The sequence below is a fragment of the Myotis daubentonii genome, chromosome X, assembly GCF_963259705.1.
Source record: "Myotis daubentonii chromosome X, mMyoDau2.1, whole genome shotgun sequence".
In the NCBI taxonomy this organism is placed as follows: domain Eukaryota; kingdom Metazoa; phylum Chordata; class Mammalia; order Chiroptera; family Vespertilionidae; genus Myotis; species Myotis daubentonii.
The window spans coordinates 97,188,749-97,214,706 of NC_081861.1; the positions used below are offsets into that span (position 1 = coordinate 97,188,749).

At 38.3% G+C, this 25,958-nt stretch overlaps 1 protein-coding gene across 2 annotated transcripts in view; it reads right to left on the reverse strand.

Annotated features, from left to right (window-relative positions):
- The window catches only part of ZDHHC15 (zinc finger DHHC-type palmitoyltransferase 15), a 384,007-nt gene that overhangs the window by 40,517 nt on the left and 317,532 nt on the right, over positions 1-25,958 (reverse strand). For both annotated transcript variants that reach the window (XM_059679681.1, XM_059679680.1), the window contains exon 11: positions 24,561-24,639. In XM_059679681.1, coding sequence (XP_059535664.1) covers positions 24,593-24,639 — 47 coding nt within the window. In that variant the 3' untranslated portion in view covers positions 24,561-24,592. The remainder of the gene's footprint in view (positions 1-24,560; positions 24,640-25,958) is intronic.

Here is a 25,958-nt window from a genome sequence, read left to right on the forward strand (position 1 = left end):
TTGCAACGGCCAGAGTTGGGCATCACTCGAGTAATATTATTACTCATGTTACTCATGATCAATAATGCAATTCTAAAACCGGATGTAAACATGTACATCGGTATTGCGTAGCAAAGATACATAATGAAAACATCCAAGATACATTGTTCCAATATTGACATTAATATAAAAAGGTTAAGAATTGCACTAAAATGAGATTAATCTTTACTCATGACATTTTATTTTTACTCGAGTTACAAAATGCCCAATTCTGGAAACAGCCTCGTTATTGTTAACATGTGCCTCGGGTAAGCTTCCTGTGCGTTCAGGTGCATTCAGCAAATGGACGCACTTGATCACCATGTTCGTTAGGAGACAGGAGTGGGAGGGTTAGAAGAAAAAGATATACAGTGCAACAGTGCTCGAGGAGACATTCTATCTTTGAATTGTTTTGCACCAGGAGTCAGTGCAACAACACTGCAAAAAGTTAATAGGTAAGACACCTATCAACCTTTTATAAAAAACGCAGTGATTTATATTTATTTATTTTTGCAGCCTTGTGACGGAGAATCAAAAAAATAGAAAAGCAAGATTGAATGATAAAGGAAGTGGAAGTAGCAGTAGCTGACCCTTTCAAGACATATGGACGGAGATGTACGGGATTGTCACCAGAAACAACAGATCATTGTGCATACTGTGTAATTAAATGGTAGTAAGGAGAACGTGGAATGTAAAGAGACATTTTGAAACTAATCATTGTCAACTCTTGCAAAAAAGTATGATAAAAGGAAGGAATACATTTCTAGGCAGCTACACCTCTATAAAAGTCAATAAAATTCCATCATTAAATTTGTAAGATGCTCTAAAAATTTAACATCAGCAAGTTACTGTATTGCTCACTCCATAGCTCAGCATGGAAAAGCCCTCAGTGATGGAGAATTTATTAAGGAAGCATTTCTAAGATGTGCACCATCCCTATTTCATGATATGAAACATAAAGATGATATTATTAAAAGAATTTCTGAGTTACCACTCAGTAGAAATACTATCAAAGACAGAATAATAGATCTTAACAAAAAAGTACATCAATTTAATAAAGACTTAAATAGTTGTAAATATTTTTTGATTTCTCTTGATGAAACTACTGATGTCACATCAAATGCTCGGTTGGCCATTACTGCTATACTGTATATTCTGATGGTCTCACAAAGAGAAGAGTTGATAAAGTTAGAATCAGTGCCAATAAGTACATCAGGAAACGAAATATGTAAGGTTGTTATAAAAACATTCAGTGACCTAAACATTGATATCTCTAAAATAGTGTCAGTCACGACAGATGGGGCACCAAATATGGTGGGAAAAACTGTGGGATTCCTGAAATTGTTCATGGAAGCTATTAGACATCCACTTGTACCTTTTCATTGCATTATCCATCAGGAGGTGTTGTGTGCCAAATCAGGATTCTCAGAATTGAATGATTTAATGTCAGTTGTAACAAAAGTTGTGAATGTTATAGCTTCTCGACCCCTTCACAAATGAGAATTTTCTGCACTTTTACAGGAAGTTGATTCAACCTACAGTGGACTACTGATGTTCAATAATGTGAGATGGCTGAGACGAGGTAAAGTACTTGAGCGATTTGTGGAGTGCTTTGATGAAATTACGGTATTTATTGAGAATAAGGATCTGGCAAACTTTCCTCAGATCAATGATCATAAGTGGGTCAGCAATTTGATGTTTTTGACAGATCTCTCTGTTCATATGAATGAACTGAACTTAAAATTACAAGGTTTTGGCAAAAGTATTGATGTTATGTTTGGATACATCAAATCTTTTGAAAGTAAACTTAAAATTTTCAGTCGAGATATTGAAACTAAAACTAAAAGTATTTTGAGAAGGCCACTACAACGAGTGTAATGGAGTCCATACTTATGTACCAGAATATAGTAAACTCGTTATTTGAACAGTTCAGTGAAAGATTGGACCAATTTTGAAGCCTAGAACAGACCATTAAAATAATTAAGTATCCGGATGTAGTTGTTTACAGTACTTTGGAATTAAGGGATTTCCAATGGATGCAAATTGATGATTTAGAGATGCAACTTGAAGATTTTCAAGGTAGCATTTGGACTCATGTGTTTGTTGACTTAAGGTCGAAACTTGAAAATCTGGAACGAAATCGTTTGAATAATGAAGAAGAGTGCAACTACAAACAAGAAATTTTGAGTGCTTGGAACAAAGTACCTGACACTTTTAGCGACATAAAAAATCTAGTGATGGCTTTGCTAACAATTTTTTCATCAACATATTTTTGTGAGACTTTGTTCTCAGCATTAAATAATATTAAAATGAACAAAAGAAACCGACTAACAAATGAAGTTAGTGGCGCTTGCTTGGCCTTGAAGTGCACCAAGTATGAACCTGCAATCGAAGAATTAGCAAACTTTAGCACCAAAAAATCACTAATTTCTAGTTTTCATACCATTTGATTATCATTGTTTTTATTATTATATTTTCCTAAATGTACATTGTTTTTCTGTTTTTGCTCATTTTATACATATTTTTGGTTGGTTTTTCTTTGTTTAATGGCATTTAAATATATAAAACAAATATCAAAAATATAAATCTTTTTTTTACTATGGTTTCAAATATCAAAAAAAATTATGAATATTTCTATATGTGACATGGCACCAGAGTTAAGTTTGGATTTTTCAAAATTGTGACATGCCACGCTCAAAAGGTTCGCCATCACTGTCCTAGGGCAATGGAAACTAAAGAGAAAATAAACAAATGGGACTACATCAAAATAAAAAGCTTCTGTACAGCAAAAGAGACCATTAACAAAACAACAAGAAAGCCCACTGCATGGGAGAACATATTTTCCAATGTTATCACCAATAAGGGTTTAATTTCCAACACTTATAGGGAACTCATACAACTTAACAAAAGGAAGATTAACAATCCAATAAAAAAAATGGGCAACAGATCTAAATAGATACTTTGCAAAAGAAGACACAAGGAAGGCCAACAGACATATGAAAACATGCTGAAATTCACTAATCATCCAAGAGATGAAAATCAAATGACAGTGAGGTACCATCTCACACCTGTCAGAATGGCTATCATCAACAAATCAACAAACAACAAGTGCTGGCGTGGATGTGGAGAAAAAGGAATTCTCGTGCACTCCTGGTGGGAATGCAGACTGGTGCAGCCACTGTGGAGAACAGTAAGGAGTTTCCTCAAAAAACTAAAAATGGAACTCCCATTTGACCCAGTGATCCCACTTCTAGGAATACATCCCAAGAAATGAAAAACACCAATCAGAAAGGATATATGCATCCCTATGTTCATAGCAGCACAATTCATAGCTAAGATTTGGAAACAGCCTAAGTGCCCATCAGCAGATGAATGGAATAAAAAACTGGTACATCTACTCAATGAAATATTGCCCTGCTGTAAAAAGCAAGGCACTGCTACCATTTGCAACAGCATGGATGGTCCTGGAGAAAATTATGCTAAGCGGAAAAAGTTAGTCAGAGAAAGATAAATATCACATGATCTCACTCATTTATAGAATATAATGAACAACATAAACTGATGAACAAAAACAGATCCAGATTGGGTTGTTTATCTTCCTTTTGTTAAGTTTTATGAGTTCCCTGTAAATGTTGGAGATTAAACCCTTATTGGTGATAACATTGGCAAATATGTTCTCCCATGCAGTGGGCTTTCTTGTTGTTTTGTTGATGGTTTCTTTTGCTGTGCAGAAGCTTTTTATTTTGATGTAGTCCCATTTGTTTATTTTCTCTTTAGTTTCCATTGCCCTAGGACAGTGATGGCGAACCTATGACACGTGAACTCATTTTTTTTTTGGTTGATTTTTCTTTGTTAAATGGCATTTAAATATATAAAATAAATATCAAAAATATTAATCTTTGTTTTACTATGGTTGCGAATATCAAAAAATTTCTATATGTGACACGGCACCAGAGTTAAGTTAGGGTTTTTCAAAATGCTGACAAGCCAAGCTCAAAAGGTTCGCCATCACTGCCCTAGGAGCTTTATCATGTAAGAAATTGCTTTGGCATATGTCTGAGATTTTTCTGCCTGTGGATTCCCCTAATATTTTTATGGGATGGTGGGGGTAAGGGGAGAGATCAACCACAGGAACTGTATGCATTCACATAAGCCTAACCAATGGACACAGACACCAGGGGGTGAGGGCATGAGTGGGGGGTGGGTGGGGGGCAGTTGGGGATAAGGACACATATGTAACACTTTAATCAATAAAGAAAAAAATTAAATTAAAAAGAACAGATCCAGAGACAGAGAAGCATGGATCAGATGCTCAAACCTCAAACGGAAGGTAGGGGAGGGTGAGGGTAAAGGGGGGAGATCAACCAAAGGACTTGTATGCATGCATATAAGCATACCCAATGTACACAGACACCAGGGTGGTGAGGGCATGAGTGGGGGGGGCAATGGGGGCCTAAGGACACATATTTAAAACCTTAATCAATAAAGAAAGAAAGAAAAAGAGCACAGGGGGAAAAAAGCCAGCCACCAGTTGCATGCTTTTCTAAACTACTGGATACAGTTACTAGAGGATGGCCTGAGTGTGTTCAGTCTGTAGCGGCAACTGCCCTATTAACTGAATAAAGCAGAATTCTGACCTTTGAGGGAGCAATAATTGTCAGCACTCCACATCAAGTTAGTATCATTCTCAATTAAAAGGTAGGCAGGTTGCTAACTGACTCCCGGATATTAAAATATGAGGCCATCCTATATAATAAAAGGCTAATAAGCAAATCGACTAAATGACTGGTTGCTGTGATGCACACTGACCACCAGGGGCAGACGCTCAATGCAGGAGCTGCCCCCTGGTGGTCAGTGCACCAGAAGCCAGGCTCATGGCTGGCAAGCTCAGCGGTGGTGGCAGGAGCCTCTCCTGCCTCTGTGGCAATGCTAAGGATGTCCAACTGCAACCTTAGGCCTGCACCCCCAAAGGGAGCGGGCCTAAGCCATCAGTTAGACATCCCCTGAGGGCTCCTGGACTGCGAGAGGGTGCAGGCCAGGCTGAGGGACACCCCCCCCCCCGAGTGCATGAATTTATGAGGCCATTTTATTAGTAAAAGGTGATCCAGTACTTACTACTGACAGCTGTCTAAATCCCACTGAATTTCTAACTGGAGGAGAGGCACTGGGTCCTGTTGAACACCATTGCATGGATCTCATAGACTACCAAACCAAAGCGAGACCCGACCTCAGGGAAACTCCTTTCTCTACAGGACTTAAACTCTTTGTAGATGGTTCCTCTTGAGTGCTTGAGGGGAAAAGGCACAATGTATATTCTGTTGTAGATAGGGAGAAATCCACGATTGTGGAATCAGGGAGACTGCCCAATGGGTGGTCTTTCCAGACATGTGAATTGTTTGCCCTCAATGAGGCTTTAAAATTTTTAAAGGGAAAGGAGGGAACCATCTATACAGACTTAAAATATGCCTTTGGCGTAGTGAACACTTTTAGAAAAATCTGGACTGAGAGGAGCCTTATTAATAGCAAGGGACGAGATCTAGTACACAAGGAATTAATCTCTCAGGCATGAGAGAGCCTAATGTTACCTGAAGAAATAGCAGTAGTACATGTGCCTGGGCATCAACGAGGCTATTCCATTGAAGCCTAAGGAACAGATTAGCAGATGAGGCTGCTAAGGAAGCAGTCCTCCAGCCTGTAGCCCGATTCTTCATCTCACTCCTGCCCTTGCCCCTCTTGCTACTCTGGTTTTCACTACTCAGGAGGAAGAGCAGTTAGCTAAGATAGAAGCCTCCAAAACTTCTGAAGGGAAGTGGGTCTATACTGTCACAAAGCAAGTTAATGAGAGCTGTGTTACCTGCAGGAAAGTGAACAAGCAGGAACTGAGAAAACAACAATCAAGAAGAAGGAACCCAGGCTTAAGATCATTCTAGAGCATCCAGGTTGATTATACTGAGATGCCTAAGATAAGTCACTTTAAATACCTCCTAGTGATAGTAGATCATTGCACTAATTAGGTTGAAGCCATTCCATTATCAAGTACTACAGCCAGTAATGCAACTAAGACACTCTTAGAAAATATAATCCCTTGCTTTGGATTGGTTGAAAACATAGATTCAGATAATGGGAGTCATTTTACAGCCACCATTATCAAGGAACTAATAACAAGCTTGGGAATAAAATGGGAATATCACACACCCTGGCACTCACCCTCTTCAGGTAAAGTAGAAAGAATGAACCAAACTCTGAAAAGACACATCACCAAATTAATCTTAGAAACTAAGCTTCCCTGGACAAAGTGTCTCCCTATTGCTTTTCTCAGAATTAGAACAGCACCCCATAAAGACATTGGGATAGCCATTTTGAGATGCTTTATGGATTACCTTATTTAGGTCGAAATTCTGACCTGCCAACCATGGAAACCAAGGATCAATTTCTTAAAAACTATATATTGGGCCTCTCTTCTACGTTACTCTCCCTCAGGTTACAAGGACTACTTGCCCAGACTCCACCTCTTGAATTCCCGGTACATCCTTACCTACCTGGTGATCACGTCCTGATCAAGACCTGGAAGGAGGACAAACTTGAGAGAGCCAGGGAAGGACCTTATCAGGTGCTTATCACAGCTGAGACTGCCGTTTGCACCACAGAGAAAGGTTGGATCCACTACACTTAGATTAAGGGAACTTGGTCAATCAGGTCAATCAGGAGAAGCAATGCGCTGTAACCCAACACCCAGATCCTCTCAAGCTAACAGTGAAAAGACTCTGATTACTCCTTAATTCTAATTCTCTTAACAATACAAACTATTGTAGCCTGATTTGTTATTAATGTAACTATGGCTACAGATCCCCTAACCCAGTGGTCGGCAAACTGCGGCTCTCGAGCCACATGCGGCTCTTTGGCCCCTTGAGTGTGGCTCTTCCACAAAATACCAACTTCTGCGCATGGGCCACTAAGTTTCAATCGCACTGTATGTGCGCGCCCACACATGGTATTTTGTGGAAGAGCCACACTCAAGGGGCCAAAGAGCCACATGTGGCTCGCGAGCCACAGTTTGCCGACCACGGGTCTACACTGACTGTAGCCAGAGTAGACATCTGGTGGTATTGTGGAGGGCTGTTGCTTGAGACTTTACCAGCTGACTGGAGTGGAACTTGCACCCTAATTCAGTTGGCCATCCCTTTCACCTTGGTATGCAATACCCTAAATCCTTCCCCTAAGGCAGTGGTTCTCAACCTTGGCTGCACATTAGAATCACCTGGGAATCTTTTTAAAATGCTAATTTCTGGGCCTCATCCTCCGGAAATTCTGTTTCTTTGTTACTAATGTTGTGGCCTCACCCCCTAACAAAGAAACAGAATTTCCGGAGGATGAGGCCCAGAAATCAGGATTTTAGAAAGATTTCCAGGTGATTCTAATGTGCAGCCAAGGTTGAGAACCACTGCCCTAAGGGAACCATACATAGAGTCAGAAGGGACATCCTTACTGCCCCTGGGGGTTCACTCGACCCACATATATTAGTATACATTGATTCCATTGGGGTTCCTAGGGGTGTCCCTGATGAGTTTAAAGCTAGGAATCAAATAGCAGCAGGGTTTGAGTCCATATTATTCTGGAGGCCAACCATTAACAAAAATGTAAATTGGATAAACTATATTTATTATAATCAACAGAGGTTTGTCAATTATACCAGGGATGCTATCAAGGGAATAGCTGAGCAATTAGTGCAACCAGCAGAATGACCTGGGAGAACCGGCTAGCTTTAAATATGGTTCTAGTGGGAATAAGGGAGGTATGTGTAATGATAGGAGGCCAATGCTGTACATTTATCCCTAACAACACAGCTCCAGATGGGACCATCACTAAGGCCTTATAGGGATTGGAAACTTTGGCTAATAAGTTAACTGAGAATTCTAGAATTGAGGATCCTTTCGCCAATCTACCAGAGCAATGGTTTGGGAAGTGGAAGGGAATGATGATATCTATACTCACATCCTTAATAATTGTGTTAGGTGTTATGACAGTAATAGGATGTTGCATTATTCCATGTATGAGAGGCCTCATCCAAAGATTAATTGAGACTGCATTAACCAAACAAACCCCAGTAACATATCAACAGAATAATCTTCTCCTGGATACTGCAGAACATCGAAGTCAAAGACTGCTAGCTGAAATTGAAGAAAAGTCAAATGAAAAAAAAGGGGGGAATTGTGAGAGTGAACCAGTGACCTTTTCTGTCAAAGAAAGGAGCTTGCTGCCATATTAGTTCCGCCATTTTCATATGACCTTCAAATTCTCAGGGGGCTGCCATCTTACCCCTCCCCTTCCTCTGAAGTAGCCAATCACGCAATAATAGGAACCCAAGCTCTAAGCCCTGACCAATCAAGTCAGAGTTCAGAGTGAGGAGCAGGGCAGACCCATGTCAGGAAGTGAAACTCAAACAGACTTCCTGTTCAGTGTGCTTTGCCTATGATTTCCAGCTGGCAAGAGCACCCTTCTGCTCAGGAGTAAATTTGCTTTGCTGATCCAGTTTCGAGTGTTTGTCTCATTCCTGAGACATCATTGAGAGCATTTCTAACAACTATAATGTTGTCTGTAAATATGAAGTATTTTTTTTTTTGCTTAATTCCTTCAAGTTTTTCACCCAGACATCAGCACCTCTCCCCTCTGACAGCTATCAGTCTATTCTATGTCTATGAATCTGTGTCATTTTGTTAGTTTATTTTGCTCATTAAATACCATATATGACTGAAATAATATTTTAATACTTACAAGTTTTAAAAACAAAAATATAATGTGTAATATTTTCAAAATTTATCTATGTTGTAGCATGTATACTTTTGGATGCAAAATAGTGTTCCTTTGTATAGATATGCCATATTTTATCTATTCATCAATAGACAGACATTACAATTGTATTTGCTTTTGGGCTATTATGAATGATGGAACATTAATGTAGAAGATTTTCTATGAATATATATTTATAGTTCTCTTGGTTTTATAACAAGAAGTTGAATTGCTAGGTCATATGGTAATTGCTTGTTTAACAATTGTTATTTTAAATTTATTTTCATTGCAGACATTATTACAGATGTCCCCATTTTCCCCCTTCCCTTTGCCCACAATCACATAGCCCCTGTCACACTGCTGTCTGCATCCATAGGTTATGCATATATGTCCTTTGGCTAATACCTTCTCCTTCTTTCATGCAGTTCAACCCTCTTCCTCCCCTCTGAGAGCTGTCAGTCTATTCTATGTGTCCATACCTCTGTTTCTTCTTTGTCCATCAGTTAAATTTGTTCATTAGATTCCAAATATTAGTGAGATCATATGGTATTTGTCTTTCTCTGACTGGCTTAACTTCACTTTGCATAATACTCCCCAGGTCCCTCTATACTGTCTCAAAGGTAAGAGATACTTCTTTTTTTAGAGCCACGTAGTATTCCATGTGTAAATACACCACAGCATTTTTATTCACTCATCTAGTGATGGGCACTTAGGCTGTTTTCAGATCTTGGTTATTATAAATAACACTGCTATGAACAGAGGGGTGCATATATTGTTTTGAATTGGTAATTAGGGATTTTTAGGATATATTCCCAGAACTGAAATTGCTAGGTCAAAAGGCAGTTCCATTTTTAATTTTTTGGGGAAACTCCATAATGTTTTCCTCAGTGGCTGTACCAGTCAGGATTCTCACCAACAGTGCACTAGGGTTCCCTTTACTCCACATCCTCTCCAGCACTTGTTGTTTGTTGACTCATTGATGGTAGCCATTCTGGCAGGTTACAGGTGATATCTCATTGTGGTTTTAAATTGCATCTGTCTGATGATCAGTTACTTTGAGCATTTTTTCACATGTCTCTTGGCCATCTGTATGTCCTCTTTGGAGAAGTGTCTATTCAGATCTCTTGTCCATTTTTAGACTGTCTTCTTATTTTTGAGTTGTATAAGTTCTTTATGTAATTTGTATATTATCATCTGTATTACTGCCAAATATGTTCTCTCATACTCACTCCCAGTGGGTACCATTTTCATTTTCTTGATGATTTATTTTTCTGCACAGGTTTTTAGTTGTATGTAACCCCATTTGTTTATATTTTCCTTTGTTTCCATAACCCTAGGAGATGTATTGAGCAAAAATATTGCTATGAGAGTTGTCTGAAATTTTACTACCTATGTCTTCTTCTAGGATTTTTATTATTTGGTGACATACATTTAAGTATTTTATCAATTTTTAGTTCACTCTTGTGTATGTTGTAAGTTGATGGTCTAATTTCATGTTTTTACATGTACACGTCTTATCTTCCCAACATTGTTTATTAAGAAATTATCTTTATTCCATTGTATGATTATTATTTCTTTGTAAAATATTAATTGACCATAAAGGCATGGTTTGTGTTATAGGCTCTCTGTTTTGTTCTATTGATCTATATGCCTGTTCTTATGCCAGTACCAGGCTATTTTAATTACATTGGCCTTACAGTACAGTTTGATATCAGGTATTGTGATACCTCTAACTTTGTTCTTTATTCTCAAGATTGCTGAGGTTACTCAAGGTCTTTTTTGGTTCCATATAAATTTTTGGAATATTTGTTTTAGTTCTGTGAAATATATCATTGGTATTTTAATAGGGATTATGTTGACTCTGTAGATTGCTTTGGATAGTATGGACATTTTAATGATGTTAATTCTTCCAATCCATTAACAGGGTATATGTTTCCACTTTTTGTATCTTCCTCTATTTATTTCTTCAATGTCCTATAGTTCTCCTAGTACAGATCTCTTACCTCTTCAGTTAAATTTATTCATAGGTATTGTGTGTTTTTTGTAGCTATGGTATATGAAATTGTGTGTTTTTTTTTTGTTTTTTAGTTTCTGGTTCTAAGAGCTCATTTTTGGTATATAAAGATGACATCAATTTCTAGGTGTTAGTTTATATCCTGTTAATTTGCTGAATCCATTTATTAAATATAACAGTTTTTGGTGTAGTTTTTAGGGTTTTCTACGAATAATATCATGTCATCTGCGAGTAATGACAGTTTTACTTCCTTTCTCCTTTCCAATTTGGATACCTTTTATTTCTTCTTTTCTGATCACTGTGGCTAGAATTTCTAGCACTATGTTGAAAAAAAGTGGTGAACATGGACATCCCTGTCCTGTTCCTGTTCTTATGGGAAACACTTTTTATTTTTGCCCATTGAGTATAATGTTGGCTGTAGGTTTATCATATATGACCATTATTATGTTGAGGTATGATCTCTCTATACCCACTTTGCTGATTATTTTTTTAATCAAAAAATGGGTTCTGGCTTGGCCAATGTTGCTCAGTGGTTGAATGTCGACCCATGAACCGGGAAGTCATGGTTCAATTCCAGGCCAGGGCACATGCCCAGGTTGCAAGCTCGATCCCCAGTAGGGGCCATGCCGGCAGCAGTCGATGGATGATTCTCTCTCATCTTTGATGTTTCTTTCTCTCTCTCTCCTTCTCCCTTCAACTCTCTGAAATCAATAAAAACGTATTTCTAAAAATTGGGTGCTGGATTTTTTGAATACTTTTTCTGCATCTATTGATATGATCATGTGGTTTTTCCCCTTCATTTTGTTCATGTGGTATTTTACATTTATTGATTTGCAAATATTGTACCAGCCTTACATCTATGGAATAAATCACACTTAGTCATTGTGTATGCTCTTCTTTTAAATACTGCTTGATCCATTTTGCTACTATTTTGTTTAGGATTTTAGCATCTATGTTCATCAGGGATATTAGTGTGTATTGTTAATTGTTTGTAGACTCTTTTTCTGGTTTTGGAATTAGGATAAGGCTGGCCTCATAAAATAACTTGGAAGTCTTCCTTCCTCTTGATTTTTTTCCTATGGCTTGAGGAGGATAGGTTTTAGTTCTTCTTTGAATATTTGGTAAAACTCCCCTGTGAAACCATCCATTCCAGGACTTCTGTTTAGCTGGAGGTGTGTGTGTGTGTGTGTGTGTGTGTGTGTGTGTGTGTGTGTGTTTAATGTTTCTATTTCATTAGTTGTTATTGATCTATTCATTTCTTTTCTAATTCTTCCTAATTGAGTTTTGCAAGATTGATATTTCTAGGAATTTGTCCATTTTTCTCAGTTTGTCCAATTTGTTGGCATATACTTGTCCATGGTATTTTCTAACAATCTTTTGCATTTCTGTGATGTCAGTTGTTACTTCACCACTTTCATTTCTGATATTTTAATTTAGGTCTTTTCTCTTTGTTACTTAATGAACCTGGCGAAAGGCTCATCAATCTTGTTTATGTTTTCAAAGAACAAGTTCTTGGTTTCATTGATCTTTTGTATTAATTTTTTAATCTCTATGTCATTTATTTCCACTCTGATCTTTATTTTTCATTCCTTCCAGTTATTCTGGGCTTTTTTGTTGTTCTTATTCTAGTTCTCTTAGTTGTAGGACTGGATAGTTTATTACAGATTTTTCTTGTTTCTTGAAGTAGGTCTGTATTTCCTTCAGGACTGCTTTTGCTATGTCCCATATGTTTTGGTTTAATGTCTGTTCATTTATATTTGTTTCCAGGAAGTTTTTTTATTTCTTCCTTGATCTTATTGGTAACCCAATCATTTTTTAATAACATGCTCTTTAGCCTTCATTTGTTTGAATATTTTTGAGTGTTGCTATTGTAGTTGATTTCTGGTTTCATGCCATTGTGATCTAAAAAGATGCTTGATATGTTTTCAATCTTCCTGAGCATGTAGAGACTTATTTGGTGTCCTAACATGTGTTATCTTTGAGAATGTCCTTTGTTCACTTGAGAAGAATATATAATCTGCAGCTTCGTGGTGAAACGTTCTGTAAAAATCTATTAAATCCGTCTGAACTAGTGTGTCATTTAAGCTCACTGTTTCCTTGTTGATTTTTTGTCTGAAAAAATCTATCAATTTTTGACATTGGTCTGTTAAAGTTCCCTACTGTGATTGCTGTCAATCTCTCCCTTCAAGTCCTCCAAGAGTTTTTTAAAAATATATTTAGGTGCTCCTATATTGGGTGTATATGTGCTTACCAGGGCTATATCCTTTTTTTGGAATGATCCCTTTAGTATCATGTAATGTCCTTCTTTGTCTCTTGTTATTGCCTCTGTTTTAAGGTCTATTTTTTTTTCAGGTATAGGTATTGCTATCCCTGTGGGTTGGTTTTTTTTTTTTTTTTCATTTCTATTGGCATGTTGTATTTTTTTTTTCCATTTCTTCACATTCATCCTGTATGAATCTTTTTTTCTGAGGTGGGTCCCCTGTAGACAGCTTATATATGTGTCCTGTTTTCTTATCCTTTCATCTACCCTTTATCTTTTGATTGGAGCATTTAATTCATTTACATTTAAAGTTATCATTGATAGGTATTTATTTATTGTCATTTTTATTTTTTAAGCCTATGTTCCTTTCTATTTCTTCTTCTTCTTACAACAATCTCTTTAACAGTTTTTTTGCAATGCTGGTTTGGTCAAAGTAAACTCCCTTCACCTTATTTTTGGTTCTGAAACTCTTTATTTCACCTTCAATTTTGAGTGATATCTTGCTGGAAAGAGTAATCATGGTTTCTGATCCTTGCTTTTCATAACTTTAAATACTTTATGCCATTCCCTTCTGGCCTGTAATTTTTCTGTTGGGAAACCAACTGACAACCATATGAGAGTTCCCTTGTAGGTAACCGCCTGTTTCTCACTGCCCTTAAGATTATCGCTTTGTATTTAATGTTTACCATTTTAATTATAATGTGTCTTGTAGTAGGTCTCTTTGGATTCTTCTTGAATTGTACCCTCTGTGCTTCCTGAATGTGTGAGATTTTTTTTTCCTTCACCAGCTTAGGGAAGTTATCTGTCATTATTTCTTCAAACAGATTCTCTATCCCTTGTTCATATTCTTCTCTTTCTGTTACCCCTATGATGCAGATGTTTTCCATGTCAGGTTGTCCCAATGTTCTTTTCAATTGCCCTCATGCTTTTTATGTATTTTTCTTCTTTTTCTGCTCTGAGTGATTTTTTTCTACCTTGTCTTTAAATTTGCTTATTTGGTCCTCTGCTTCTTCTAATCTACTGTTGATTCCTTCCAGTGTATTCTTTATAGCTTTGCTGAATAGAGTAGTCTTGGTTGCATGTCTTTGCTTTAAATCCCTTTGAATACTTCATGTTAATTTCTTCTGTTCTGACGTGTTTCTGTTGAGAAATCAGCTAACAGTCTTATGGGAAGGTCCTTTTAGGTAATTAACTGTCTCCCATTTGCTACCTTTAAGATTCTCTCTTTGTCTTTAACCATTGCCATTTTAATTATGATGTGTTTGGGTGTGGGTCTCTTTGGGTTCATCTTGATTTGGGCTCTCTGTTCTTCCTGAACTTGTGTGACTTTTTCCGTCACCACGGTAAGAAAGTTTTCTGCCATTATTTCTTCAAACAGGTTCTCTATTCCTTGCTCATTCTCTTCTTCTTGTACTCCAATAATGCAGAAGTTGTAATGCTTCATTTTGTCCTTGCAGTTTCTTAGCCTGTCCTCATTTATTTTCATTCTATTTTATTTGATGCTTTGATGTGTACAGTTATCTTATCCTCTAATACACTGATTTGATTCTGTTGTTTCTTTAACCTGCTGTTGATTCCTTCTAGTGTATTTTTTGTTTTAGATATTATATTATTCATTTCTTACTGTTATATTTTATAATTTCTGTGTCCTTTTTAATGCTTACTCTCTCTCAGTTTATGTTCTTACTGAGATAATCCATTATTCCACTAAAGTTCTTGAGCATTTTTATAACCATTGTTTTAAACTCTGCATCTGGTATTTTGGTTGCTTCATTTTCAACCATTTCATTTAATTTTTTTCCTAAGGATTTTTCTTGTACTTTCTTTGCTTCTTTTTCTCCACATTTTGTGTGTCTTGTACTATATCTTTGTGTATTAGGTAGACCTGCTATGACTCTCAAACTTGTTATGATGCCTTTGTGATAAAAATGTCCTGTTTAGCTCAATAGCACAATCTTCCAGATCACCTGATTCTGTGCTTCTGAAATGTTTCTTATGGGTTATGTGTACTTCCTGCTGTAGTTGAGTCTTGAATGCTGTTGTCACTTTCAGGGGTAGAGTTAACTCTTCAGGCTGGTTGACCATAAGAGTAAAACTGAATCACTGTGTATGAGATGCTGTGCAGTGGCTGCCCCCCCGCCAATGCAAGTTGTTCCCTGTAGGTTGTGGTGCCTGCTAGAGTTCCCCTTTGGGTATGCCATTTGTGTAGCTGGTTGGGTTGAGCTCTGGTGTGGTGAAGCCCACTACTATTTGTGTTGGTTAAGGGTCCAGTTGAGTGGGTTTCAGTTGCAGGGTGCTGTCAGACATTGTATGTAACTACCCTTGGGCTACTTCTCTGTAGCTACTGGACCTGGGGTATGTGTGAGTAAAAGGGTTGGCTTCCTTGAGCTCTGAGCTGAGGGTGGATCAATAAAATTCCAAGGCTCTCTGAGTTGGGTGTCCACCTGTCAGCTACTTTTCCCAACCCCCCCCCCATCAGGTTTGCCTGGACTTCCTCCAGAGTCTTATGAAGAAAGGCAATACAAGCTGGCTGTAATCCACTGAGTTTGATGACTGTCTGAGACTCTCATTAAATTTTCTTCAGAAAAAGAGGACACCTCAGGTCCTTGTTGGGTGCAGTCAACAGTCCTTTCTGCTGAGCTCGAGCTTGGCAGGGTGGTGTCACCAGTATTTGGAGGACTAGGTTAGTGGACACCCCCAGCTGGTACCAAAAGATGGTGCCTGAGGGCATTGTGGGATGTCAACTCAGGTCCAGGACCTCTGTAGCCAACCCTCCAGATCTCTCTCCAAGCCACGCCACCCAGATTTTCTCTGTATGGCTTCTGTATGCCATTGGTCTCCTTACATCTACCAGAGCCCCAGGTGAGTGACCAAGAGTGAGCTCCTGTGTGCTTGCCTTATAGTAGAGAGCACCTATTTTTCTAACAGACTCCTTACTCTTCCCAGTGGACAGAGTCCCAACTGATTTTTATTTCCAGATGTTATGCTGGGGTCTAACCCCAGCAGGTCCAGGGGTCCCCAAAGGTGTGGACAGAGTCGGCGAAGAAGGAATGACATGGAGACAGCATTCAGTTGATCAGCAGCCTAGCCAGGATCTCTAGCCAAGTTCTGGTCAGGATCTCCAGCGAAGTTCTGGTTAGGATCTCCAGCCAGGTTCTGTGTCCATGTTCTCTTGCTAGGTTCTCCAGCCAGGTTCGGTTGCCAGGTTCTGTAGCCGGGTTCTTCAGCCAGGTTCTGTCTAGGTTCTCCAACCAAGTTCTGTAGCCAGTTTCTGTCCAGGATCTTTTGCCATGTTCAGTCACCAGGTTCTAGTCAGGTTCTCTTGCCAATTTCTGTAGTCAGGTTCAGTCCAGGATCTTTTGCCATGTTCTCTCCCTAGGTTTTGTCTCTAGGTTCTGTGGCCAGTTTCTGTCCAGGATCTTTTGCCATGCTCTCTCCAGCAAAGTTCTTCTGTCTCTAGGTTCTGTGTAGGTTCTGTGTCTAGGTTCTGTGTGGGTTCTGTGTCTAGGTTCTGTCTCCAGGTTCTGTGTCTAGGTTCTGTGTCTAGGTTCTGTGTCCTGTTGTCTTGTTACATCTGTATTTATACCAGTTGATTCCAATCCTATCAATCTCTATTCCACAGGTTAGGGCGTTTCTTATCTTCACTCCAGGGAGCAAAGATTATGTAGCTTAAGCATGATTGTTCGTAGTTAAAGTGATTAATTACCCGCCTGGCACTTAGTTAAGGGGTTTTATTCCCTCCCTAACTTCAGGGGACAATCCCTACCTGGGGAAACAACCTTTCTCAGAGAGGTGACCTTGGTTAAAACACATAGTGCCAAGAAGGTGAGCAAACATATTAAGAACAGTATGCCATATATGCCAGGTCCCTTGAAACAGCAAGGATGGACCGGCTCCCGGCAATGTTATACAGGCTCCTCTTCCTGCCCCTGATGCTCTGGTTTGGGGATCCTGGCTTGGGTAAAGACTTCACTCATCTCAGGGGGGACTTTTACAGCTGAGATATCCTTCCAGGTTCTCAGCCACTACACCTGGGTGCAGGGCCTATCCCTCTCTGTGCTCTCCCCCTACCCCCCGTTCACACCAGTCTTTGTGTAGCTTCTTCTATAAATCCTTGGATATAATACTCCTGTTCAGGTATACTTTAGTTGGTTATTCGGGTTAAGTGCTTTATATTTTAGCTATAAATCCAGTTTGGCACCTAGAACAGGTGTGTGTGTGTGTGTGTGTGCGTGTGTGTGCGTGTGTGTGTGTGTGTGTGTGTGTGTGTGTGTGTGTGTGTGTGTGTGTAGCATCCAACTACTCCATAGCCATCTTTCCTTTATCCCTTGTTTAAAATTTTGAAGAAACTGCCAAACTATTTTCCAAAGTCACTGCATCATTAACACTCCTGTCAGCAGTGTATGAAGGTTCTGCTTTTTCTACATCCTGGTCAACACTTATTATTATGTGTCTTTTGAATTTTAACCATCCTATTCAATACTAAGTAGTATCTCATGGTTTTGATTTGCATTTTCCTAATGGCTAATGATGTTAAGCATCTTTTCATGTGCTTATTTATTTTTTTGTATATGGAGAAGTTTTCTTTATAATACAGAATTGCAAGAGTTATTTTTATATTCTGCATATAGTTCACTTATCAGATACTTGATTTTCAAATACTTTCTCCTATAAGACCACAAATTGTATGATGCCATCTAATCATGGATTATATGAAATGTACAGAATAGGCAAATCCATAGAGACAGAAAATAGATTAGTGGTTGCCAAGAGCTGAGAGTAGAGGAATGTGGAGTGGATGCTGATAAGTATGGGGTTTCTTTTTGTGGTAATAAGTATATTCTAAAATAGGTTTCAGTGATGGGTGTACTCCCTTGTGAGTATTATTTTTTAAAATTCTTCATTGTTTAAAGTGTTACTTATGTCTACTTTGTCTCCCATTGACATCTTCCTAGCCACTCCCACCCCCCAACACATGCCCTAAACCCCCTAGCATCTGTGTGCATTGGTTATGCACATTTGCAACAGCATGGATGGAACAGGAGAGCATTATGCTAAACAAAATAAGCCAGTTGGAGAAAGATAAATATCACATGATCTCACTCATATGTGGGATATAATTATCAACATAATTTGATGAACAAGAATAGATCCAGAGACAAATGTGGGGGGGCGTTAGAGAGCAACCAAAGGACTTATATGCATGGCCAATGGACACAGACACTGGGGCTGTGGGGGCTTGCCCGGGGTGGGAATGGTTGGGGGAGGGGTCAATTGAGGGGAAAAGGAGACATATGTAAAACTTTAGACAATAAAAAAATTTAAACTCAAACTTACATGGGGATAAAAGGGGGGCAAAGGACCTAAATAGACACTTTTCGAAAGAGGACATACACAAGGCCAAGGGACATATGAAAACATGCTCAAAGTCACTAATCATCTAAGAAATTCAAATCAAAACACCAATGAGGTACCATCTCACACCTGTCAGAATGGCAATCATCAAAAAATCAACAAACAACAAGTGCTGGAGAGGATGCAGAGAAAAAGGAAGCATCTTGCACTGCTGGTGGGAATGAAGACTGGTGCAGCTACTGTGAAAAACAGCATGGAGTTTCCTCAAAAATTTAAAAATGGATCTCCCATTTGACCTAGTAATCCCACTACTAGTAATATATCCCAAGAAATCAGAAACACCAATCAGAAAGAATATATTGTATACACCCCTATGTTCATAGCAGCACAATTTACAATAGCTAAGATTTGGAATCAGCCTAAATGCCCATCAGCAGATGAGTGGATTAAAAATCTGTGGTACATCTACACAATGGAATACTATGCTGCTGTAAAAACGGACCTCTTACCATTTGCAACAGCATGGAAGGATCCGGAGAGCATTATGCCAGGCAAAATAAACCAGCTGGAGAAAGGTAAATATCACATGATCTCACTTATTTTTGGAATATAATGAACACATAAACTGATGAAGAAAAATAGAGCCAGAGTCATAGAAGCATCGAACAGGCCATCCTACCTAAGAGGGAAGGCGGGGGGGGGGGGTGGGGTAAGAGATCAACCATAGGACTTGTATGCATGAATATGAGCATAACAAATGGACACAACAGTAGGGGGTTGAGGGCATGTGCTGGGGGTGGGAGCAGCTGGGGAGAGGTCAATGGGGGGCAGGGAAGGAGACTTATGTAATACTTTAACAAATAGAGAATTTAAAAAAGAAATATATTAAGATAACAATGAAAAAAATACCAATGGCTTATTCCACAGATCCAGAACAAATGTTCCAAAAATTTATATGGAATCAAAAAGACCCTGAATAGCTGTCACAATCTTGAGAAAGAAGAACAAACTTGGAGGGATTACAATACCAGATACCATGTTACACTACAAATGTACTTTTAAAATTAAACTGTACTCAGAGATTTTTCACATAAACCTATTAATTATTTTTAAAAATAATTTACTTTCAATAATATATAATATTTCACCACAGTGATGCAGCTATTTACTTTAACATTCCTCCATTTTTAGGTATTTCATTTTGTTTTTAATTTTCTCCTATTATAATAAATTGATGATGAATACCTGATTATTTAATTAAAATACATGCCTACAATGAAGTATCAGATAAAATTATAAGAAAATTTTGAGGTTTTTATGTTACCAAATTGTCATAAAAAATGATCTGTGAATTTCACCTTACGTCAGTAATATCTAAGAGCACCTGTTCTCCTTTGGCAAAATGGTTGTGCAGTAGTTGGAAACTATGCTCATCTCCTCTCAGAGCCAGTCTGGACTTAAAGCTCAATTACAGAGCAATCAACCTGAATAATGAACTGAAGTTTACCTGACTAGAAGTCTTATAACCAAGTATTTATAGAAGAAACCACATGGAGACTGGTAAGAGGGCTGTAGATCTGGAAAAGGCTGGCTCCCACACCCATCCATGTGTGGTGGTTGAGAAACTGGAGGGATATCTAGGCTTTAAAATTCCCCCATGAGGAGTGTAGCGTCAACCCCATACCAGGTTTTCAAACCCAGAGCACCAGAGCTGGGAATAGGAGTCCAAATATCATCTGGCGATGAAAATCAGTGGGGACTCTGACTGCCTGGAAGAAGGAGTCTGCTATAAACCTAGGTGCCCTTTTAAAGGGTCAGTGCACAGGGTGTGGCTCTGGTAGAGGTAAGACAACTGAGTGAATATGGTAGTCATACAGAGAATATCCGAGTGGAGTGGCCTAGGAGAGATCTGGAGGGTGAGCCACCAAGGTCCCTGTGCTGAGTTCCTATCCTACACTGCCCCCATATACCATCTTCCCAGGGTGAGTACTCTTATTCTTATAGGACCAGCCTGTGAAGTGCACTAGTCTGGCTCTCCAACTACAGGCAACACCAACCTGCTGATTTTGAGTCCTGCAGAAAGGACTGCTGGTTGTATTCAATACCATCTTTTGTATGCTCCTATTCTGGGGAAGGTCTTGGCAGAGGCTCACAAAGTCATTGAGCTGTATAGCTTTGGAATAGTGGCCATTCTTCCTATACTCACATGCACAACTACTGTCTGATCCACAACCCTGCTGATTCTTTTGGCCTGTACTTCCAACTCTCAGTGGCTCTGCACAGTTAAGCTCAGTACCATAGGGGGATTGCAGTGCTGCTCAGACCTGGGATGTGCAGAGCAATTCTCCCTCAGAGGACCTTGTACAAGATTCAGATAGGCACTGGGTTGTGTAGCTACAGCCAGGGTGTCCATTCTTACCCAACCCAAAGCCTGAGTCCAAAAAATATATGCACCCCTATGTACACTGTAGTGTTATTTACAATAGCCAAGATTTGGAAGCAGCCCAAATGCCCATCACTAGATTAGCAGATTAAAAAACTGCAGTACACTTACATAAGGGAATACCACTCAGCAATAAAAAAGAATGAAATTTTATCTTCTGTGACAACATGCACGGACCTAGAGGGTATTATGCTAAGTGAAATAAGCCAGTCAGAGAAAGAAAAATACTATATGGTTTCATTTATATGTTGAATCTAATGAACAAAATAAACAAACAAAATAGAAACAGACGCATTAATACAGGGAGCAGACTGACAGCTGTCGGAGGCGGGTTTGGGAAGCTCTGTGAAATAGGTGAAGGGATTAAGCAAAAGAAACCAAACACACAAAACAATTCATAGAGATAGACATCAGTATGGTGGTTACCAGAGGAAAGGGATGGTGGGGGCAGGTAGAAGAAGGTAAATGTGGGATAAATGGTGACTTAAGGAGATTAGACTTTGGATGGTGAACACATAATAAAATATATACATGATGTATTCTAGAATTATACATATAAAACCTACATAATTTTATTAACCAATATAACCCCAATAAATTCAATGAAAAATTTAAAATGCACATGTTTTCCATATATCCTTGCCAACACTAGGTACACTAATTTATACAAATTAGCTGCTTCAGTAGACAAATTTTATATTTTGGGATATTTTTAAAACTTATTTTTAAAAAATTTTTATATGTCTTTACTGATTTCAGAGAGGAAGGGAGAGGGAGAGAGAGATAGAAACATCAATGATGAGAGAGAATCATTGATCAGCTGCCTCCTGCACACCCCACACTGGGGATCTAGCCCACATATGCCCTGACCAGGAATTGAACTGTGACCTCCTGGCTCATAGGTCGACGCTCAACCACTGAACCATGCTGGCTGGGCAATTTTGGGATATTTTAATTTGTATTTCTTTCTAGTGAAGTTGAACAAGTTTATGTTCGTTTTTAATTTTAACTTTTATTTTGTCAGTTGTACCTTTGCACATTTTCTAATTGTTGTGTTTATCTTTATTTATTACTTTCCAAAATTTTTGTAAATTAAGGATGTTACATTTTTGTTAGCTATATTTTCAAATTTCTCCAAGTTTTTCTTTTCATTTTGAAGAAAATATCATGTAGAATCAGTGTTTCTTTTGTGTAAAAATTATAGCAATAATTTTTATATACAAAAATTTGAGTCAAAATAAAAATATGTTAGCATTTGTTACTTCTAGGTTGTAAATAGTTGGGTAGCTTTCATACTTTAATTTTTAAAACTTTTATAATAAAACAAAGGAAAACATATATAAAGTATCTAATAGTTTGGACATATATAATTCAACCATTCTTTTATTGATGGACATTCAGGTTGTTTTCTATTTGGAGCTTTTATAAACTTCACCATAGTAATTATCCATATACATTAAAATTTCTTCATATTTAAGTTTTGAAATGATTCTCCTACTCTTCATCCTATGTTCCCAAACGCATGTCTATTATCAGAAAAAAACTGTTGTTCCCACAAAAAATAATCAGTTAATTCATTTTAACAAATTGCCCTGGGAAAAACATTGATTAAAAGCAATTTTTCTTATTAAGAAAATCATATAAAAATATATTTTATGCCCTAACCGGTTTGGCTCAGTGGATAGAGCGTCAGCCTGTGGACTCAAGGGTCCCAGGTTCGATTTCGGTCAAGGGCATGTACCTTGGTTGCGGGCACATCCCCAGTAAGGAGTGTGCAGGAGGCAGCTGATCGATGTTCCTAACTCTCTATCCCTTTCCCTTCCTCTCTGTAAAAAAATCAATAAAATATATTTTAAAAATATATATGTATATTTTATTATTTAACATTTACTCAAGATGTTCTGAAAAAAAGTTACATGTTAATATAAATTTGGGTAAACTTATTCCACTTTTGGGGATTGATAAAGTTCCTTAGCATATTATATGTTCTGATAAGTACTGCACGAAAGACAATGCTCCATGATCTGTACAGAATAAAAAAAGTTTAGTCAAATAGTTTCACAGAGTTACTACATCCTCTTCTTGGAGAATTACAAAACTCATTTGTATACTACAAGTCTTGAGAATCCCTATGGTAAAGGTAACTCTCTAATTTTGCTTATACAGGGTTTCCTAAATTATTTCACCAGAGAACTGTATTCCTTTTTAACATATGTTAACATGCCAAAGTGCTTCATAGACTATCCATAGTAAAATGTAAAAATAAGAAAATGTGAGAGGTTCACAGCAGGGATAACTGAAATCCAAATACTATCATACAAGTTGTCTCACTTAAACATCAAACATTTCATCAGGTCTTTGGAGAAAAAAACATTTAATTCTTCTCTCTTTTTAACCTTTGATTGTAAGTGAAGGTACACAGTAAGTAAGCCAAGTCAGGTTTTTAAATATAGTGCCATCGTGGTAAGAGTATGCTCTAAGGTCAGACAGACCTGGGTTGCAATCTTAGTTTAGCCACTTACTAGTTGGACAGGTAACTTAATATCTCTGGACTTCAGTTTTTTCATTAATTAAAATGGGAATAATAACATTCACTTCACAGAGTTTCTGTGAGGATTAAATGAGATAACACACATCAAGTGCATAGTAAAGTGGCTGGCATATACAAGGTCTCTTACAGTATCTACGGTATACTGGTACACAGCAGGGTTTTATAAAGGAAAAAAGTGAAGACCCAAGAGTCCATAAACATATTAATAGGCTTCTGAATAGCTTTCCATGGGAATAAAATTGGAAAACTTATCTGATCAGAGCTTTGAACTCCATGGTATTTCTATCACTAAAAGTCTCCATTTACTGCTGAATTACACTAGGTTATTTAACCGTGAATGTTGCAAAGAGAAGGTTGTTTAGCTTTTCACTAGACCAAAGAGAATCCCATGTGTAAGATTACCTGCCATTGTGAATAAATTAGTAGCATTTTGGGCGAATTGGAGTGTAGGGATGGTACTTTTTGCCTGTGAGTGGATAAGAGTAGGTTGTTAACTGACATAATGGAGCTAAGCAAAAAGAACCTATTCATAATCTATATCATCTTAGAGGCCAAAATGCACCAGGACAAGATTTATAGTACATAGGTTGAAAGCACATAACCTGAATGGAATTTTTGGCTGTTTCTAGATACCTTGAGTGGTCTTTTTAGCCCAAGTGAATAGTGTGAGTTTACAGGAAATAAGGGCATCTTTTTCAGTACATTACACAGGGAAATTATGTCTAGAACTTCTACTTATGTGAATAATACAAGAGTGGAGAATTTAACATCTTGTTCACCAGGGTGAAATCTTACTCATTTGCTAGTACCTCCCAAGATTGCCTCTTAGCAGTCCAGGTTGCACTCTATGTGCCTCCCACAGAACACTGACCTGTTGCCCTGGCTGGTGTTTCTCAGTGGATAGAGCATCAGCCCACACACTGAAGTGTCGGGGTTTGATTCCCAAAGGCACAGCCATGGTTGGGGTTCGTGTGGGAGGCAACCAATCGATGTGTCTCTCTAAAGTTGATGTTTCTATGTCTCTCTCCCTCTCCCTCTTCCCTTCCACATTATTTAAAAATCAATGGGAAAAAATAGCCTCAGGAGAATTAACAACAACAACAAAATTTTAAAAAGAGAAAAGAATACTGACCTGTCTTAGAGATGCAGGAAATGTGAAAACTGCTATGTTTCTGTCTCCACTGCAAGAGATGATGAACCTTCTGGATAATCTGTAAGGTTTAAAAATGAAGGTGATCAAATGTCCCTTTCTCTTATACAGGTAGGTATTTATCCAATGGAATATTTCCTTCTTTTTCAATCCCTAGAAGCAGCAGACATCTGCAAATCTCTAAAGACTTATGTGCTATACTGAAGCATTTATAACCAGCTCAGACATTCACATTCCAGGAGTAGTCAGCCTGCTGTACTATGAACTAAGATTATTTTATTTATCAGCATTATCTATAATAATAAAAGGGTAATATGCTAATTAGACCAGACATCCTTTTGGATGTCATTCCGGACGTCCTTCCTGATGAAGCCGGGGTGGAAGGAAGCCAGCCAGGATTCCGGGTGCCTGCAGGTGGCCAGAGGGAAGCCAGCCCAGGTCCTGGGTGCCTGCCGGTGGCTGGAGGAAAGCCTGGGTCCCAGGTGCCAGAGGGAAGCTGGTGCTGGCAGCTGAAGGAAGGAAGGCCTACCCTTGCACAAATTTCATGCATCGGGCCTCTAGTCTAATCTATAATACTGGCTGGTATTTGACTTAAATAGCTGTGCTGTCAGTTCCACATTGTATGGCTTTAAATGGAATGTTTTGGGTCTTATTACTCACATAATTACCATGTCTTGCTGTTATTTTACTGGCCATATTTGAGATAGTTATTGTCATATTTTAGGTGTTGGTGTTTGTAAAGAGGAATGAAGTATCTAGAAAATAAGTGCCTTTGGAATTAACAACCAATATCATTTATAGTACATACAAATGTTTTTGTTTCCAACCCCCAGCATTTTGGGTGCACAAAGTGAACTCTGAATCAGTTTGCTTAATGTTCAATCATTTTCTTTATACTCCCTGCATAAAAATGAACTTGGTACTTTGAGATTTAAACAAAAGTTGACAGTTCTTGACCGTTACAGTTTCTGCTTAGTACATTCTACTTTATGAAATCAGTGTGCCATTCAGAGTGCTCCAGTAAGTGTGAGGTCTGGATTTCAGAAGATAGAGGTTATCCAGGATATGTTACCCTCACCCCAGTTAACCAGGTAGATTCCAGACACAAGGCTGCTTTCTTCCAGGAAGAGTGAGAAAGTAAAAGTGGCTCAGAGAATGTCTTTGGAATCAAGGCTTCATAGTGGGTATAGCATTCTGTTTTGTCTGAAATCCCAGATTTAGTGTATTCTTGATCTAAAGTCTGAACAGAAAGCAACTATATTGGACCTGCTCGTCAGTGAAGGACAGAGAATAACTCATGTTTGTCAAATAATTGTAAATCTCTAGTCATTCAATATATGTTAGTTGTACTCTTGGAATCAAACAATGATTTATATGCAA